The sequence below is a fragment of the Leptodactylus fuscus genome, chromosome 3, assembly GCF_031893055.1.
Source record: "Leptodactylus fuscus isolate aLepFus1 chromosome 3, aLepFus1.hap2, whole genome shotgun sequence".
In the NCBI taxonomy this organism is placed as follows: domain Eukaryota; kingdom Metazoa; phylum Chordata; class Amphibia; order Anura; family Leptodactylidae; genus Leptodactylus; species Leptodactylus fuscus.
Window position 1 is genome coordinate 217,125,659 of NC_134267.1, and position 19,328 is coordinate 217,144,986.

The window sequence follows — 19,328 nt, forward strand, 5'->3', positions numbered from 1 at the left end:
GTTAGTTTCAGCAACAATATCCTTCCACTGTCAGAAAGGTGGGCCTTACTGTGTAGTGTCAGCGCTGGGCGGTAAGGGACGCCCCCCTGACAGTACTCTTTAATAGCTTTGTACTGTTACAGGGGCGTTCCTTACCGCCCAGCAATGACGATGAACGTAATGCCAGCCCTTCTTACTGCAGAGGGATATCAGTGCTTAAAGTAACGGCACCAATGTCTCCGGCACCCAGGCACATACCAGCAAAGTATACTGTCAGCATTCTATATAATACCGCCGGTGCCAGAGGACGTGTAAGGTCCTCTTCTTAATATGTACACAATCTATGGCTGGTAAAGGACTGATACACATTAGATCAAAGACAGCTGACCTGCCAATCTCAGCAAAAGGGGCCAACTATATTATCGGGGCGAAAAAATATTGGAAGGGGTTCCCTGTGATAGGAATACTTTTCCATGGGATAGATGGTGAGAGTTAAAGAAACACTCCGAGTAGATCTGATTCACTATTATACCTGGTGTGGGGCCTGAGGGGGCGGAGCATGACACAGGGAGTCAGACAGAAAGCTCCGCCCCTATGTCAAGCTCCGCCCCTCAGACCCTTCATCAGGTGATCCTAGTGAGTCACTGTGGCTTGGAGTGTTCCTTTTAAACGAGTTATGTAAATTAGAGGTAATTGTCAAAACCTGCCAATTTTGACAGGGTCGTCCAACCAGCTAATGTGCCCTTTGCAAGAAGTCCCAATCTGTCTAATTTACTAGAACTCGCCCCATAAAACTGTATATCATAAATCTCTGCCGGTTCCTGACTGACGTAGGTCGAAATTTAGATGTCTATATGTGCAACAATTGTTAAGAGTCCGGAGTCTGTTAGTGATTCTGGTGAGTCTTGTGTCTGGGGATTGAATAAAGACTGGTGTAAGAACCACCAGTCTTCATAAATATCCCACTTATTGTTTCTTCACTTCTAGAACAGCCATACCGGGTCTAGTTTATTATATTTTCTGATTTTCTCACTTCTGTCACAGACGGCTATGTTTTCCCCGATGACCACCCACCGGATGGCCCACTCTTGTCCATTGAGGATGAATGTCTCTTCACAGAGGCCTATCCTGAGGTTGTACAACTCTTCCGAAAAGACAAACTAGAGGCTGAGATGCTGAAGCAGAAATGTGAGTATCGCCCAAACTTGTCATTTTTCTGAATTGTGATATACCAAACCTTATACTGAGCTAAGCAGGAAGGAACCATCTAGAAGTATACTAGCAAAGGTGATATACGCTGTTTGTTCCACATTTGTCTCTGGCAAATGTGGGTATGGCATGGGTATGTAGTCTAGAACTGACCCTAATCCTGCAAACAGTCTAGTACAAAAAAGTTAATTTTGTAATGTAAGAAGGAGAGGTGATGCATATCTTTTATAGTCGCCCCTTCACTGATTCCGACGCAGTTGAAATTTTTTCTGTAGCCCATAGTGTTTCCAAGAAATAAGTGCCGTTAGTTTTGGTGCCCTATATGCTAACTAGACTCTCTAATATCAAGTGGGTGATGTCAGGCAGGAGCAGGCAAAGGGGGCGTGATTCAGAGCTCTTACACTGCCTGCCTCTGATTGGAGCTATGAGTCACGCCTCCTTTCCTGTTCCTGCCTGACATCACCCACTTGATATTAGGGAGTCTAGATAACCTATCAGACACCAAAACAAACTGCACTGATTGCTTAGGAATGATGGGAACTAGAGAAAAAAATTCTATCTTCAGTGGGACAGTACTGTGAATGGTGAAAAGGACTGGAGCTAGTGGAGGGGGTTAAAGGTTCTCCTCAAACACCATGAAGGGGACCTATCTTAATTATTTGTACATTAAATAAAATAAATTTGTGTTATGCCGTTCCTCAGTTATTATTCCTGGAAATTTGTGACTAAATTGAGACCTTACTATTTGCATGTTTAATATAGCTTGTTCTTTCTATATACCTTCAGAACTGACTGGATAGTGTTCTTAATATGTAGGGACATGCTCTATTGCAGCAGTTCTCAACCTGAACGACCAAAACACAGGGGTCGCCTAAAGCATACCTCCCAACTGTCCCAGTCGGTGGGAGGTATGTCCCAGTTTCAACTGAGATGAGTTGAACACAGAGGCGATTAAAGCAGGAGCTGTCACAGCCAGCTCCTGCTTTAACGCTGCGCTGCGGCTTCTGCATGTGTAGCCGTGATGTCGTCACATCGCGGCTACAACTATATGAGTAAGCGAGACTGCAGAGAGAGCGGCGAGTGAGCGTTGGAAGGTGAGTATAAGAGTTTTTATTTGTTTTAAACATTAAAGTGGAACATAATGAAGGGGGATGGCATGACACTGGGGGCAGAGATGGAGGGACATAAAACTCTGGGCAGATGAAGGGGGGGACGGCATGACACTGGGGGCAGAGATGGGGGGGGACATGAAACTGGGGGCAGAGATGGGGGGACATGAAACTGTGGGCAGATGAAGTGGGGGTACGGCATGACACTGGGGGCAGATGAAGGAGGGGACGGCATGACACTGGGGGCAGAGATGGGGGGACATGAAACTGGGGGCAGAGATGGGGGGACATGAAACTGGGGGCAGAGATGGGGGGACATGAAACTGGGGGCAGAGATGGGGGGGACATGAAACTGGGGGCAGAGATGGGGGGGACATGAAACTGGGGGCAGAGATGGGGGGGACATGAAACTGGGGGCAGAGATGGGGGGGACATGAAACTGGGGGCAGAGATGGGGGGGACATGAAACTGGGGGCAGAGATGGGGGGGACATGAAACTGGGGGCAGAGATGGGGGGGACATGAAACTGGGGGCAGAGATGGAGGGGGGACATGAATCTGGGTGCAGATGAATGGGGTTATATGAAACTGGGGGAGAGATGGCGAGGGGACATATAATGTACAGGTGACTGTAGGAGGATTATACTGTGTGGGAGCACATGGAAAATGAATGAGTGGGCGGAGTCAACATAAAAGTGGGCGGAGCTAAATTCACCGCTGCGCGCGCCACATATTTTGTCCCTCTTTCTATTCTTCAAAAGTTGTGAGGTATGCCTAAAGCCATCAGAAAATACATATTTCCGATGGCTTTAGCCACTGAGAAGCTGCGCTGCTGTCTGCAGTAACACTATTCAGCTGGAACACACGCCGTTATGGATGCACATTCCAAACTGAATGGGGTCACCGCAACATGAGGAACTGTATTGCAGGGTCACTGCATTAGAAAGGTTGAGAACCACTGCCCTATTGGCAAGGGGAATGGTAACACCAAGTTGTCAATTCACTCTTACATTTCTAGAAGGAATAACAGAGGGATGTCGCCATATGGATAAAGAAGACGTTATTTTAAGGGAAATGCGAGTATTTAGTAAAGCAGACATGTCAGGAATGGTGACGGATCCTCTGTATACAGACTAAACCATTTTCTACACAAAGTATTTTGGTATATTCTTCTCTACTGCCGTTGTAATGCCGTTTCAGCATTTTTCTTAGCATGTGGCGTTGCTCCTGTTTGCGTTATTATACACAAGCTGATGAAACATATCTGCACTTAGCAGAAAATTACTGAGCTGTGATGGGCTCTTGGTATAAAATATTGGTCACTCGACGAGTCAAAACTTCTCACATTACACGTCTATTACTTCTCCTCCATTACGCACTATTACTTTCTCTTGGATTCTTAAGACTTTTGTCCAATAAGACTCCCAATAAAGTGTAGCAGAGGTAATAGAACGAGGTGGTTCATTTCATGCCTATATCAAAATGAACCACCTCTGTATACCTCTTGGGAGGAACCCATCAATCATGTTGGTGTTGTCGTAGTCAAGATTTGCTTAGACTAGCAAAAATTTCCCAATGAATTAACATAATGGATAGAGATGAGCGAACACTAAAATGTTCGAGGTTCGAAATTCGATTCGAACAGCCGCTCAATGTTCGTGTGTTCGAACGGGTTTCGAACCCCATTATAGTCTATGGGGAACAGATACTCGTTAAGGGGGAAACCCAAATCCGTGTCTGGAGGGTCACCAAGTCCACTATGACACCCCAGGAAATGATGCCAACACCTCTGGAATGACACTGGGACAGCAGGGGAAGCATGTCTGGGGGCATCTAACACACCAAAGACCCTCTATTACCCCAACATCACTGCCTAACAACTACACACTTTCCACATTCAAAAAAACCTCTATCAAAGTGGGAAAATACCTGGAAACCTTCTTTACTCCCCAAATGGATGGACACAAACCCCAATTTAAGCTCAACAAACAGTAACAACCACCCCTTTAAATCACGTTCCCCATGACAACCACAAATGGAATAGGCAATGGGAATTCCAAAAGCCCTCACCCTTAACTGTCATTTTGTGTGTGTGTGTGTGTGTGTGTGTGTGTGATGTGGTAAGACCTTCCAAAATTCACTTTTCTAGCCCTTAACATGAGCCCTTCCAAACAAAGTTACATGACCTTAAGCTGAGCTACCAGCAGAGATTGAGGCCCTTGGCATGAGTAGAGCCTTGCACCAGCAGTGTTTTTGGCACTTAGGGTGAGTTGAGCCTTGTACCAGCGTGTGTCCCTTAACATCAGGCGGGCCCTAAGTTCTGCGCTTTGCACAAAAGTTCCACATTAACTAGGCTGAATGGTACAAAGATTAGTAGGCCCGAGAACCAGGAACAGGTCTTGCAATGGCTGTCGGATAACGCTTAAAGCACATTGTCCACCAGCCAGTCAGCCTCTACCTCCTCTTACCCAACAGTCTTGTCCTCCTTCCACCCAAAATTCCCAATCTTCCCAGAACAATAACCCCAACTGTCCCTGCTCCCCAGAGCTGTTCTCCCTTCCTTTGACTGTACCGCAACCTGCCCCTCCATTTCGCGATTCCACGGACCTAACAGACGAGTATCTGTGTCCAGATGCTCAAACACTAGAGTCTCCTCCATTCCATCTCCGGTCGATTTGGTGGCGGATGACCAGCAACCCACCCTCATCGACGACGATGAGACGCAGTTGCTGTCAGGGCAGCCAGTTGACATGCGCATTGTGCAGGAGGAGGAGGCGAGACAGGAGTTGGAAGAGGAGGTGGTGGACGACGAGGACACCGACCCCACCTGGACAAGGCAGATGTCAAGCTGGGAAAGTAGTGTGGATGTTGAGGCAGGTGCAGCACCAAAAAGGGTAGCTAGAGGCAGAGACATGTCCAGAGGCAGAGGTCAGCTGCTTTGCCGAAGCCAGGCCAGACCCGGAATGTCCGAAGATGTTCCCTTTTGTACCCAGCCCAGAAAAACTCCCCCATCGAGGGCACGTTTCTTGAAGGTGTAGAGTTTTTTCAAGGAATGCGCCGAGGACAGATATAGTGTCGTCTACACAATTTGCCTCTCGAAATCGAGTAGGGGCCCTGAGAAGAGCAACCTGTCCACCACTTCAATGCACCGTCATTTGGAATCCAAGCAATGGAATCAGTGGCAGGCAGCAACGGCAGGACAAACGTCGCCCGCCGTTCATGCCACTGCCTCTCCTCACAGTGCTGGCGATGCACTCCAGAGGACGAGCCAGGACATCACTTCATCTGCCTCCGCCACTTTGTTGACTTCTCCCTCATCCTCCCCTGTTTCTGTCTTATCTCCTTCTCCTGCACCATCAAAGGCACCATCAGGCGCTTCTTTACAACAACCCACCATCTCTCAGACATTGGAGCGCCGGCAGAAATACACCGCTAACCACCCACCCACGCAAGCCTAGAACGCCAACATCGCTAAACTGCTGGCCCAGGAGAGGTTGGCGTTCCGGCTTGTTGAAACTCCCGCCTTCCCGGACCTGATGGCAACTGTGGCACCTCACTATGCCGTCCCTAGCCGTCTCAACTTCTCCCGGTGTGGCGTCCCCGCCTTGCACCAGCACGTGTCACTCAACATCAGGTGGGCCCTTAGTTCCGCGCTTTGCTGCAAGGCCTACATCTGTCCAAACACAGGCTGTTGTCCGTCATTCACACACGCTGAAACCCTACAATACCATATCTTGAGCAGGGTGTGTGAGCTGCACAGACCTTTGATGGAGTTCCATCTACAAAACCCAAGGGTTCCTCAAAGTCAGCAACCAAAGTTTCTGCACCATGAGTTTCCAGGGGTGGCAGAGTTATGGCTAGGGGAAGAGGCATGGATAGGGATGATGTCTAGGGGCAAAAGCAGTGTGGATGTGGAGGCAAGCTAAGCAGGAAAAACTGGGGGTACAAGCTAAGGCATGGACTGGGGTGATGTCTAGGGGCAAAAGCAGTGTGGATGTGGAGGCAAGCTAAGCAGGAAAAACTGGGGGTACAAGCTAAGGCATGGACTGGGGTGATGTCTAGGGGCAAAAGCAGTGTGGATGTGGAGGCAAGCTAAGCAGGAAAAACTGGGGATACAAGCTAAGGCATGGACTGGGGTGATGTCTAGGGGCAAAAGCAGTGTGGATGTGGAGGCAAGCTAAGCAGGAAAAACTGGGGGTACAAGCTAAGGCATGGACTGGGGTGATGTCTAGGGGCAAAAGCAGTGTGGATGTGGAGGCAAGCTAAGCAGGAAAAACTGGGGGTACAAGCTAAGGCATGGACTGGGGTGATGTCTAGGGGCAAAAGCAGTGTGGATGTGGAGGCAAGCTAAGCAGGAAAAACTGGGGGTACAAGCTAAGGCATGGACTGGGGTGATGTCTAGGGGCAAAAGCAGTGTGGATGTGGAGGCAAGCAAAGCAGGGAAAATGGTGGCTAGAGGCAAAGGGATGTCCATAGGCAGCAAGGGCAAAGATGCAAAACTCTCCCGTTTCAAGAATTTTCCTGACTTGTTTCCCCACAAAACATTCCTGGGAGGAGGGCTGAAACACCACCCTCCTCCTCCTCCGCTGTTAGATTTACCCCAGCTACGAGCTGAAAACGCTGCAACACTGGTGTGGGGAGACGTCAGCAGGCTGGGCTGAAGCTCATCAGCTTGGGAGACGGACAGCACACTGCCTCTGAGGTCAGGGATGCCATCCTGGATGAGATGGCAATTTGTTTATCCCCGCTGCCCCTGGGGCCAGGTTTTTTAGCTTGTTGGAGGGCTCTGGAGCTTGCCAGCCTCCAACACGTTCCATGCCTGGCCCACATGTTCAATGTAGTGGTGCAATGATTTTTAAAAACATACCCCAAATTAGCTGAGCTAAGGGTGAAAGTGCGGCACTTGGACACCCACTTTCCCAAGTCTACAGTACCTGGAGCTAGCCGCAATACACTCCAGCAAGGCCTACATCTGCCTGAAGCACCTACTGTTGTGCGAGGTCACCACACGCTCTAACCCTAGATACCGTATGTTCAGCAGGGTGTGTGAGCAGCAGAGACCTTTGATGGAGTACCAGCTACAAAACCCAAGGGTTCCTCAGAGTCAGCTCCCTCACTTTCTGCACCATGAGTTTCCATGGGTGGCAGACTTATGGCTAGAGGCACAGGCATGGATAGGGGTGATGTGTAGGGGCAAAAGCAGTGTGGATGTGGAGGCAAGCTAAGCAGCAAAAACTGGGGGTACAAGCAGCCGGTGACATCATCACTGACAAGCACAGCTGTCTGACAGGCTGACTTTCACCAAAATGAACAGACAATGGATAGACTCATCATATACATGTCAGTTACATGACAAATTTAGTGCAATTTGCAAGTCCAAGATGGTTTGGAGATCTGCGGAGAGGAATCTCACCACCTCTTGCGGGTGCCATCATTTGGAAGGCAAGCCCTGGGCTCAGTGGGTGAGAGCAAGCGCAGGATAATCGCCACTGCCTCTTCCACTGTTGACAGGGCTGGCGCTGCAGTCCAGACCAGCAGCCAGGACACCTCCACATCTGCCTCTGACACTTTGGGGAGTTCACCCTTATCCTCACCTTTTCCTGCCATTTCTCCTTTTGCCCGCGCCATCATGCGCCTCTTCCCAGCAACTCCCCATCTCCCAAGCCTTTCATTTCATGCTAAAGTACAGCGCAACCCACCCACATGCCCAAGGCTTCAACGGCCTCATCTCAAGAAATCTGGCCCAGGAGATGTTGGAATCCCGGCTGGGGGACACTCTGCCCTTTTTGGGCAGAGTGTCTACTGCGCCACCGCACTGTGCCGTCCACACCAGCACTTTCCCCCAAACATGAGGCGGTCCCTAAATTCAGCGCTTAGCCCTAAAGTTCCATGTGACCAGTTACGAATGGACAAGTGCATGCGGACAGGGACGCTACCTTTCAATTTGGGCACAGTGGTTGAATGTAGTTGAGGCGTGGACCGGGTCGCAAAATGTGGTGGCCTGACTTGTCTCCCCACACAACATTCCTGGGAGGAGGGCTGAAACACCACCCTCCTCCGCTGTTAAATTGACCCCAGCTACGAGCTGGAAACGCTGCAACACTGGTGTGGGGAGACGTCAGCGGGCCGTGCTGAAGCTCATCAGCTTGGGGGCCAGACAGCACACTGCCTACAAAGTGAGTCATGCCATCCTCGATGAGACGGCAATGTGGTTTTTGCCACTGCACCTGGGCCCAGGCATGTTGTCATGTGTGATAATGGCCGTAACCTGGGATTGGCTCTGTAGCTTGGCAGCCTGCAACATATTCCATGCCTGGGCCACGTTTTTAACTCATTGCTGCTAATCTTTTGAAAAAGGTACCCCAATGTTCCTGAGCTACTGGTGAAAGTGTGGCGCTTGTGCGGATAGTTTTTAAAGTGTATAGTTGCCGCTGCTAGCCTCTATGCACTCCTACAACGCCTGTACCTGCTGGAACAACGGCTGTTGTGCGACGTCTCCACACTGCTGGCACTAAACATATCATGTGTTGAGCAGAGTGTGTGAGCAGCACAGACCTTTGATGTAGTTCCAACTCCAAAACCCTCGGGTTCGTCAAAGTCAACTCCCTCAGTTGCTCAACCATGAGTGGCCATGGGTGGCAGACTTATGTGAAATCCCATCCCATCCATTGCACTGGACACGAAACATTAGCATGCGCTCAGCACAACTTCGGATATGGCAGATGCGTTAAGCAGGGTGCAGGGTACAACACAGACCAGGCCCGAGCACCAGGAACAGGTGTTAGAAATACTGCAGCATCTGCCATTTCCTTCCAATTTTGGGGTTTTGGACCCGCCACCGACTTGTCTGGACCTAAGTGGGGATCATGAGACACAGTTGCCATCAAGGCAAGCTGTGGTCATGTGCGGTTTGCAGTAAGGGGGCAGTGCGCAATTGGAAGAGGAGTTGGTGGATGACGAGGCCACCGACCCCACATGGACAGGGGTGATGTCTAGGGGCTAAAGCAGTGTAGATGTAGAGGGAAGCTAAATCAACAAAAAACCTGGGTAGAAGCAAAGGCATAAACTGGGGTGATGTTTAGGGGTGAAAGCAGAGTAGATGTGGAGGGAAGCTAAGCAGCAAAAACAGTGGGTAGAAGCAAAGGCATGCAAAACTCTACCCTGTTGGAAGACTTATTCCTAGGTCTGGAACACGTTAATGGCCCCCCTGGACAAATTACTGCCACTCAGGGGCCTAGTGTCACCAGGAGGGACAAGTATAGGCGCATGTTGTGGGAATACCTGGCCGACACCAGCTCTGTCCTCTCCGATCCCTCTGTGCTCTACAGCCTAAACTTATTTTCTCATCTTTTTTTCTGAACTGCACATCTCTTGCCTGCTTCCTTTGGGATCTTAGAAATGGTGGTCCACTTCCACAGATGGTAACTTCAATAGACAGTGTAACGGAAGTAGCTGAGGGATCGCTGTCTTAACCACTTTTTGGCACAAAATTAACTTCCAAAGCCAAATATGGTGCAAGTATATGATGCAAGGACACCTACACACCTATCTCTGACACATTGGGGAGTTCACCCTCATGCGCCCTTTTGGCCTGCACCATCATGCGCCTCTTCCCAGCCACTCCACATTTCCCAAGCTTTTCATTGCAGGCAGAAGTACAATACAACCCACCCCCATGCCCAAGCCTGTAACAGCCTCATCGATAAACTGCTGGCCCTGGAGATGTTGGTGTTTGTTTATGCTTCTGGAGACCCAGGCCTTCCGTCAGCAGATGGCAGCTGGGGCACCTCCCTATGCTGGGCCTAGCCGTTACTACTTCTCTTGGTGTGCTGTCTCTGCCTTGCGCCTGCATGTGTCCCATAACATCAGTCGGGCCCAGAGCTCTGCGCTTTGCTGCAAGGTCCACTTGACCACCGACACATGGACAAGCGCCTGTGGTCAGGGATGCTGCAGTGCTTATCTTTAATGACAGGCAGGGTGAATGTGGTGGAGTCTGTTCCCCGGGTGCAAACTGGGGTGGCCTATCTCCTCTCCCAGGCCAAAATTCATGGCAGGAGTAGACTGAAACCCTACGAAGCTGCAACCTCCACCCCAGCTACTAGCGGAAAACACTGTAACACTGGCATGGGGAGATGTCAGTAGGCCGTGCTAAAACTGATCAGCTTGGGGGACAGACAGCACAGTGCCTCCGAGGTCAGGGATGCCATCCTGGCTGAGTTGGCATTTTTTTTCCCTGCTACACCTGGGGCCTGGCATTTTTGCGCCTGTGATAATGGCTGGAACCTGGTAGCAGATCTGGAGCTTGCCAGACTCAAACACGGTCCACGCATGGCCCACGTTTTCCAACTTGTTGGTGCCATGTTTCTTTGAAACCTACACCATTGTGCCTGATATACAGGTCAAAGTGGGGCCATTTTCGTAAGTGAGAACTAGCCTCTGCTAGGCAGAAAACATTCAGAGCACACTCCTCTCATCTTCGCACCGTTGGCTGGCGGAGGAAGACGAGGGGGTTGGAGTGGCATCTGATGTCCCTATCCCACACGAGGCTAGAGGGTGCACTTCAGTGCATCCCATTGCTTCACCACAAATGGTGTGAAGGGGAGTGGAAAATGGAGGAAATGGAGAGTGACCCTTACAGTTGGGGCCAGCAAAGGCATGCCAAGTAACACACTGGCACACATGGCTGACTTCATCTTGGGTTGCTTTTCAACACATATTTCACATCATGAAGAACAAATAATACTGGATTTTTTCAAGCCTCGAACCCCGGTCTAGGTCTAATGTCTGTTCCTTTCTTATATTAGGGGAGAGGGAAAAAAAATTACTTCAGTGATACGTTTAGCGTACATAGACTGACTATTAATGTGTATCCCACTTAGTGTTCTTAGGGTTACACACCGTCACAACCTGGCTAAAGCTTCTATAGCTGTTAATAAAGTCAACATAACTTTACGGTATCCAAAAAGACAGCTGGTACCGACAGAGAGCAAGACAAATGTCACCCAAAGCTGTGAGCTCTGAACACCCACAGTGACTTTGGCGTCATCATCATTATAAGGGAGCGGGTGGTAATAAATAACTTGGCAGTGCCTAAAACCCAAAAAGCTTATACAACTATATTTACATTAAGATACACAAATGAAACTTTTCAGTAGCATGTCATGAGACAAGCTGATAAGCTCTTCCTTTGTGCAGTGCTATTTGAAAGTTAAACGCTGCCTTTATTTTAATTCTGGAGAAGGTGCAGACATTAGATTTAGAACATGTTGTCTTCATTGTCCAAATCCTCTATATAGGTAACGTGTTTTTCGGGCCGAGCTGTCTGGGAACGAGCTGGTGCAGCACTGACAACCTGGGTGAATATGGCAAGAGCCTGAGATGTAGGGTGAATGAATCCCCAAATTATTTGTGGAATTCCCAGTGAGACAATGGCACTGTATACCAGTATTAAAAATTGTGGGTGCACGTAACCCCCATATATTCTTTGAATTCCCAGTCAGACAATGGCACTGTATACCAGTATTAAAAATTGTGGGTGCACATAACCCCCATATATTCTTTGAATTCCCAGTGAGACAATGGAACTGTATAGCAGTAGCAAAAATTGTGGGTGCACATAACCCCCATATATTCTTTGAATTCCCAGTGAGACAATGGCACTGTATACCAGTATTAAAAATTGTGGGTGCACATAACCCCAATATATTCTTTGAATTCCCAGTCAGACAATGGCACTGTATACCAGTATTAAAAATTGTGGGTGCACATAACCCCAATATATTCTTTGAATTCCCAGTCAGACAATGGCACTGTATACCAGTATTAAAAATTGTGGGTGCACATAACCCCCATATATTCTTTGAATTCCCAGTCAGACAATGGCACTATATACCAGTATTAAAAATTGTGGGTGCACATAACCCCCATATATTCTTTGAATTCCCAGTGAGACAATGGAACTGTATAGCAGTAGCAAAAATTGTGGGTGCACGTAACCCCCATATATTCTTTGAATTCCCAGTCAGACAATGGCACTGTATACCAGTATTAAAAATTGTGGGTGCACATAACCCCCATATATTCTTTGAATTCCCAGTGAGACAATGGAACTGTATAGCAGTAGCAAAAATTGTGGGTGCACATAACCCCCATATATTCTTTGAATTCCCAGTCAGACAATGGCACTATATACCAGTAGCAAAAATTGTTGGTGCACATAACCCCAATATATTCTTTGAATTCCCAGTGAGACAATGGCACTGTATACCAGTAGTAAAAATTGTGGGTGCACATAACCCCAATATATTCTTTGAATTCCCAGTCAGACAATGGCACTGTATACCAGTATTAAAAATTGTGGGTGCACATAACCCCCATATATTCTTTGAATTCCCAGTCAGACAATGGCACTATATACCAGTATTAAAAATTGTGGGTGCACATAACCCCCATATATTCTTTGAATTCCCAGTGAGACAATGGAACTGTATAGCAGTAGCAAAAATTGTGGGTGCACGTCACCCCAATATATTCTTTGAATTCCCAGTCAGACAATGGCACTGTATACCAGTAGTAAAAATTGTGGGTGCACATAACCCCAATATATTCTTTGAATTCCCAGTCAGACAATGGCACTGTATACCAGTATTAAAAATTGTGGGTGCACATAACCCCCATATATTCTTTGAATTCCCAGTCAGACAATGGCACTATATACCAGTATTAAAAATTGTGGGTGCACATAACCCCCATATATTCTTTGAATTCCCAGTGAGACAATGGAACTGTATAGCAGTAGCAAAAATTGTGGGTGCACGTAACCCCCATATATTCTTTGAATTCCCAGTGAGACAATGGCACTGTATACCAGTAGTAAAAATTGTGGGTGCACATAACCCCAATATATTCTTTGAATTCCCAGTCAGACAATGGCACTGTATACCAGTATTAAAAATTGTGGGTGCACATAACCCCCATATATTCTTTGAATTCCCAGTCAGACAATGGCACTATATACCAGTATTAAAAATTGTGGGTGCACATAACCCCAATATATTCTTTGAATTCCCAGTCAGACAATGGCACTGTATAGCAGTAGCAAAAATTGTGGGTGCACGTCACCCCAATATATTCTTTGAATTCCCAGTCAGACAATGGCACTGTATACCAGTAGTAAAAATTGTGGGTGCACATAACCCCCATATATTCTTTGAATTCCCAGTCAGACAATGGCACTGTATACCAGTATTAAAAATTGTGGGTGCACATAACCCCCATATATTCTTTGAATTCCCAGTGAGACAATGGAACTGTATAGCAGTAGCAAAAATTGTGGGTGCACGTAACCCCCATATATTCTTTGAATTCCCAGTCAGACAATGGCACTATATACCAGTATTAAAAATTGTGGGTGCACATAACCCCCATATATTCTTTGAATTCCCAGTGAGACAATGGAACTGTATAGCAGTAGCAAAAATTGTGGGTGCACGTAACCCCCATATATTCTTTGAATTCCCAGTCAGACAATGGCACTATATACCAGTAGTAAAAATTGTGGGTGCACATAACCCCAATATATTCTTTGAATTCCCAGTGAGACAATGGCACTGTATACCAGTAGTAAAAATTGTGGGTGCACATAACCCCAATATATTCTTTGAATTCCCAGTCAGACAATGGCACTGTATACCAGTATTAAAAATTGTGGGTGCACATAACCCCCATATATTCTTTGAATTCCCAGTCAGACAATGGCACTATATACCAGTATTAAAAATTGTGGGTGCACATAACCCCAATATATTCTTTGAATTCCCAGTCAGACAATGGCACTGTATACCAGTATTAAAAATTGTGGGTGCACATAACCCCCATATATTCTTTGAATTCCCAGTGAGACAATGGCACTGTATAGCAGTAGCAAAAATTGTGGGTGCACGTCACCCCAATATATTCTTTGAATTCCCAGTCAGACAATGGCACTGTATACCAGTAGTAAAAATTGTGGGTGCACATAACCCCCATATATTCTTTGAATTCCCAGTCAGACAATGGCACTGTATACCAGTATTAAAAATTGTGGGTGCACATAACCCCCATATATTCTTTGAATTCCCAGTGAGACAATGGAACTGTATAGCAGTAGCAAAAATTGTGGGTGCACGTAACCCCCATATATTCTTTGAATTCCCAGTCAGACAATGGCACTGTATACCAGTATTAAAAATTGTGGGTGCACATAACCCCCATATATTCTTTGAATTCCCAGTCAGACAATGGCACTATATACCAGTAGTAAAAATTGTGGGTGCACATAACCCCAATATATTCTTTGAATTCCCAGTGAGACAATGGAACTGTATAGCAGTATTAAAAATTGTGGGTGCACGTAACCCCCATATATTCTTTGAATTCCCAGTCAGACAATGGCACTGTATACCAGTATTAAAAATTGTGGGTGCACATAACCCCCATATATTCTTTGAATTCCCAGTGAGACAATGGAACTGTATAGCAGTATTAAAAATTGTGGGTGCACGTAACCCCCATATATTCTTTGAATTCCCAGTCAGACAATGGCACTGTATACCAGTATTAAAAATTGTGGGTGCACATAACCCCCATATATTCTTTGAATTCCCAGTGAGACAATGGCACTGTATAGCAGTAGCAAAAATTGTGGGTGCACGTCACCCCAATATATTCTTTGAATTCCCAGTCAGACAATGGCACTATATACCAGTAGCAAAAATTGTGGGTGTATATAGCCCCAATTCTATTGCTAGGGGACTTGCAGGGTATTTCTGAGGTGAAGGTGGGGGGGCACACCGTTGGAACGGGGATTTGGGGTGTATATATGGGGTATACGGGAATACACTGTCAGTGTGTTCCATTCAGGATCCTGGGAAAGCTGGGTTGCGGCGATTGAGCCCGTCAGTGCCACGTTACACTGACAAGCTTCTCCCTGGAATTGAAGTTATATGTAAGCCCAATATATTCTTTGAATTCCCAGTGAGACAATGGCACTATATGGCAGTAGCAAAAATAGTGGGTGTATATAGCCCCAATCCTATTGCTAGGGGACTTGCAGGGTATTTCTGGGGTGAAGGTGGGGGGGCACACCGTTGGAACGGGTATCGGGGGTATATATCGGGTATACGGGAATACACTGACAGTGTATTCCATTCAGGATCCTGGGAAAGCTGGGTTGCGGCGATTGAGCCCGTCAGTGCCACGTTACACTGACAAGCTTCTCCCTGGAATTTAGCTCTTATAAGAGCTGTTGGTTGTCTTCTCCTTCCTATCCTAGCCTGTCCCTGCCTACCCAGAATCTAAGCCCTAGCTAGCTGGACGGAAACCTCCGTCCTCGGTGAATTGCAAGCTCAGAATGACGCGAAGCTGGGCGGCGCTGTTCTTTTAAATTAGAGGTCACATGTTTTCGGCAGCCAATGGGTTTTGCCTACTTTTTTCAACGTCACCGGTGTCGTAGTTCCTGTCCCACCTACCCTGCGCTGTTATTGGAGCAAAAAAGGCGCCAGGGAAGGTGGGAGGGGAATCGAGTAATGGCGCACTTTACCACGCGGTGTTCGATTCGATTCGAACATGCCGAACAGCCTAATATCCGATCGAACATGAGTTCGATAGAACACTGTTCGCTCATCTCTAATAATGGACAATCCGATGGCTCGTTTATGTACTGCGAAAGTTTCTTGATGATAAATGTAAGGAGTTTCTTAAATGGAATTTTTGTTGTTTTGTAGGTAAGAAAAGCAAACCTAAACCCAAGGTGCCTACAAATATGGATGACGTTGCTTTGCTCCTGTCTGAAATGAGTTTAACGCCAAGTGTAGAGACGAATGTCTCACCATGGATTGAAGAAGAAAGAGAAGAACCTGAAACCACTACTTGTCTTGAAGGAAGTGATCAGCGGATTGAGCTAAATGGCACTGCAGGTCCTTCACCTTCTAAAGTGACTTTATCAAGAGCTGGCACTGCAGGTCCTTCACATCCTAAGGTCACGTTATCAAGAGCTGGCACTGCAGGTCCTTCACATCCTAAGGTCACTTTATCAAGAGCTGGCACTGCAGGTCCTTCACCTCCTAAGGTCACGTTGTTATCAAGAGCTGGCACTGCAGCTCCTTCACTTCCTAAGGTCACTTTGATAGCAAGAGACCCAGAGATTTCCACAACACCTCTATGTATTGAAGATGACATAGACAAAAATGGTGAGCAATGTTCTTCTCCAGCGCCATGTAAACCAGAGTCTTCAATGGCCTCTCCTAATGTTTCATCCATGATTGCAGATCTTCAGCTGAGTAGCATCGATTGGGATGGCACCTCATTTAGTATGTCACCTCAAACTGATCCTCATGCTAGCAGTGGTCAGACGCATGGTATGAAAGCAGGCTTAAAAGCTGGAGAACCAGTAAAGGCCAACTTCAATGTCAACCACCCAACTCAAGAAAATGTAGACGCACATAAGGTTTCTAATTCAAAACCAAAGGTCTTGACATTACCAGACTCTCCTTGTAGTACACATCTCCAGAGGTTGCCTTTAAGAGAGCGGTTACTTTTGAAGAATGCCAGCCAGTGTGCCTCCTTCGAACCACCGGTAAACCTTGAGAAACATCTACCGTCAAAGCCTATACATCAAAGCCTGAATATAAAGGATGCCACAAAGTCCAGCTCCAACCATGCTGTAAGTGCTAAGGAAAACATTCAATCCTATAAAATATCCAACCCAACAAAGGAACTAAAAAGTGAAAAGCATATCAATGTTACCAAAAAATCTAACCCTAACTGTTGGGCGCCTGAATGTCCTACCACCAAATCATTCAAGTTCGTGAAGAAAACTCCTCTTGTTCCTGTGAGACTGGTGTCCGATGGAAACCTTTCCAGCAAAACGGTGTCTGAATCGTTGGCAAAAGTGACCCAAAAGAAGAGTGTCTGCCATAAAGTAGTCTCTTCTAGCGAGGACGAGGATGAACAAGGGTCGGGTGGTAGACCTAAACATGTCTTCAAGAAAGAACGCACAAGATCGGAGATGCCCATAAGCAAATTGGCCCCTGTCAGGCCAGCGACTAACAAGGAACCAGAACCGTATAGCATTCCAAGTATAGATAACTTATTAGATGATGTGTTTTCAAGTCCCGAAGGCAAAGTCTTACCTGGCAAGTCTCCGATGGAGTTGAGTGATGATGATGACGACTCGATAATATCGGTGGACAGTCCTTTGCCACTGTCCGAAAGACTAAAACTCAGACTATTGCAAAACTGTTAATATTTTATCTGTTTTTACCTTTCCTTTCTCTGTTATTTCTTATTTGTCCATTGTTTAACAAGAACCTTTCACTTGTAATCTGACCAAGTAGTTGTGAAGAATTCTAGAAGTGTCCTGAATTGACTTTGGACCTGACTGGAGAAGAAAATATCATGTACAAGATGCAAAAAAGAAAATTAACTTTTTTATTAAAGGGATCCTATCATTGGATACCATTTTTTTTTCTGCCTACCACGTCGGAATAGCCTTAAGAAAGACTATTCTTCTCCTACCTTTAGATGTCTTCTCCACGCAGCCGTTTGGTAGAAATCCGGGTTTTCTTTGGTATGTAAACGAGTTCTCTCGCAGCACTGGGGGCGGTCCCAAGTGCTCAAACAGCACTGGGGGCGTCCCCGATGCTGCGAGAGAAATCTCCAGAGATGCCTCCATCTTCTTCTGGAACGCCCTCTCCCTGTGTCGTCTTCCGTCCTGGGTTTCAATCTTCTAGGCCTCGGGCAGAGCCGACTGCACATGTTCATAGGCCACAAGAAAATGGCCGCTTACTCAGATGTACTGAGATTCTGACGCCGGTGTGAACATAACCTTACTTTTCTAAACGGTTTGTAGATTAAATCTACATAAAACTTTTAGGGTACGTTCACACGTGGAAATTTGCCATGGAGGGAGTGGATTCTGCCCCCAAATTCGCGTTAGAGTCAACCCTGATTTTGCCTACCACTATTTTCAATGGGAAGCAGAGGTCACAGCTGGATGTTGTTGCTGATTCCACGGCTCAGGACTCCCCGCTGATCAGACTGAATTATCTGCATCGGCCTTCCGTCACAGCTACGCCGTGGCCGAGTACAGCGGCGGAAAATAAAGCGGAAGTTATCTTCATTTTCCACCATGTGAACTTTCCTTTAGACTGTGTCCAGGATTTAGAAATAAAACAAAAAAAAAGTTTTAAGTGGGACAAGCTTTACACAGCTTTATACGTATTTCTTTTGTTTGTTTTGTATTGACTATTTTTTTTTTTTCCCAAATTTGTTATTTATAGTTGGTTTCAAAATTCTGCTGTTTGCCCTTAAAAATTTTGCATGTTTATGCATATGTGGTGTTCCTCTGTTATTCCTCCTGGAAACTAAGGCTCCGTTCCCACGGAGTAACGCGCCGCGCATTCAGACACGTATACACGGAGTGTGAGCACTCAAAACAGATCCCATTCACTTCAATGTGAAGTCTCCCATTGATTTCAATGTGTAGTGCGCGTAAGCCGGCACACATTGAAGTGAATGGGATCTGTTTTGAGCGCTCACACTATGACACGTGTTTACGTGTCTGAATGCGTGGCGCATTGCTCCGTGGGAACGGAACCTTATAAATTAGCTGATGACGGGGTGTTACCATTTCCTTTGTCAAAGAGTTGTGACAACTGGCAGCACTCAGCTTTCATTTCATTCATAAATTTCTAGGAGGAATAACAGAGGAACAACACTACATCAAGTTATAAGAAGAAATGGTCCAGAATAGATATAGTGTGAAAATTCAAGTATTTACTATCAGGGTGACAGGCCCATTTTAACTCATTGGTTTAGATCAGGGGTAGGGAACGTACACCTCTCCAGCCGTTGCAAAACTACAACTCCCAGCATGCATACTGGCTCTGCTGTTCTTGGAACTCCCATGGAAGTGAATGGAGCATGCTGGGAGTTGTAGTTTCACAGCAGCTGGCGAGCCAAAGGTTCCCTATCCCTGATATAGCTCATACCT

The 19,328-nt window shown here is 46.6% G+C and overlaps 1 protein-coding gene across 1 annotated transcript in view; it reads left to right on the forward strand.

Moving 5' to 3' along the window:
- GEN1 (GEN1 Holliday junction 5' flap endonuclease) overlaps positions 1-17,579 on the forward strand; it is a 45,305-nt gene extending 27,726 nt beyond the window's left edge. Inside the window, exons 12-15 of the mRNA XM_075266806.1 lie at positions 1,024-1,167; positions 16,060-16,268; positions 16,452-16,680; positions 16,720-17,579. Coding sequence (XP_075122907.1) covers positions 1,024-1,167; positions 16,060-16,268; positions 16,452-16,680; positions 16,720-17,579 — 1,442 coding nt within the window. The remainder of the gene's footprint in view (positions 1-1,023; positions 1,168-16,059; positions 16,269-16,451; positions 16,681-16,719) is intronic.
- The last annotated feature ends 1,749 nt before the right edge of the window (positions 17,580-19,328 follow it).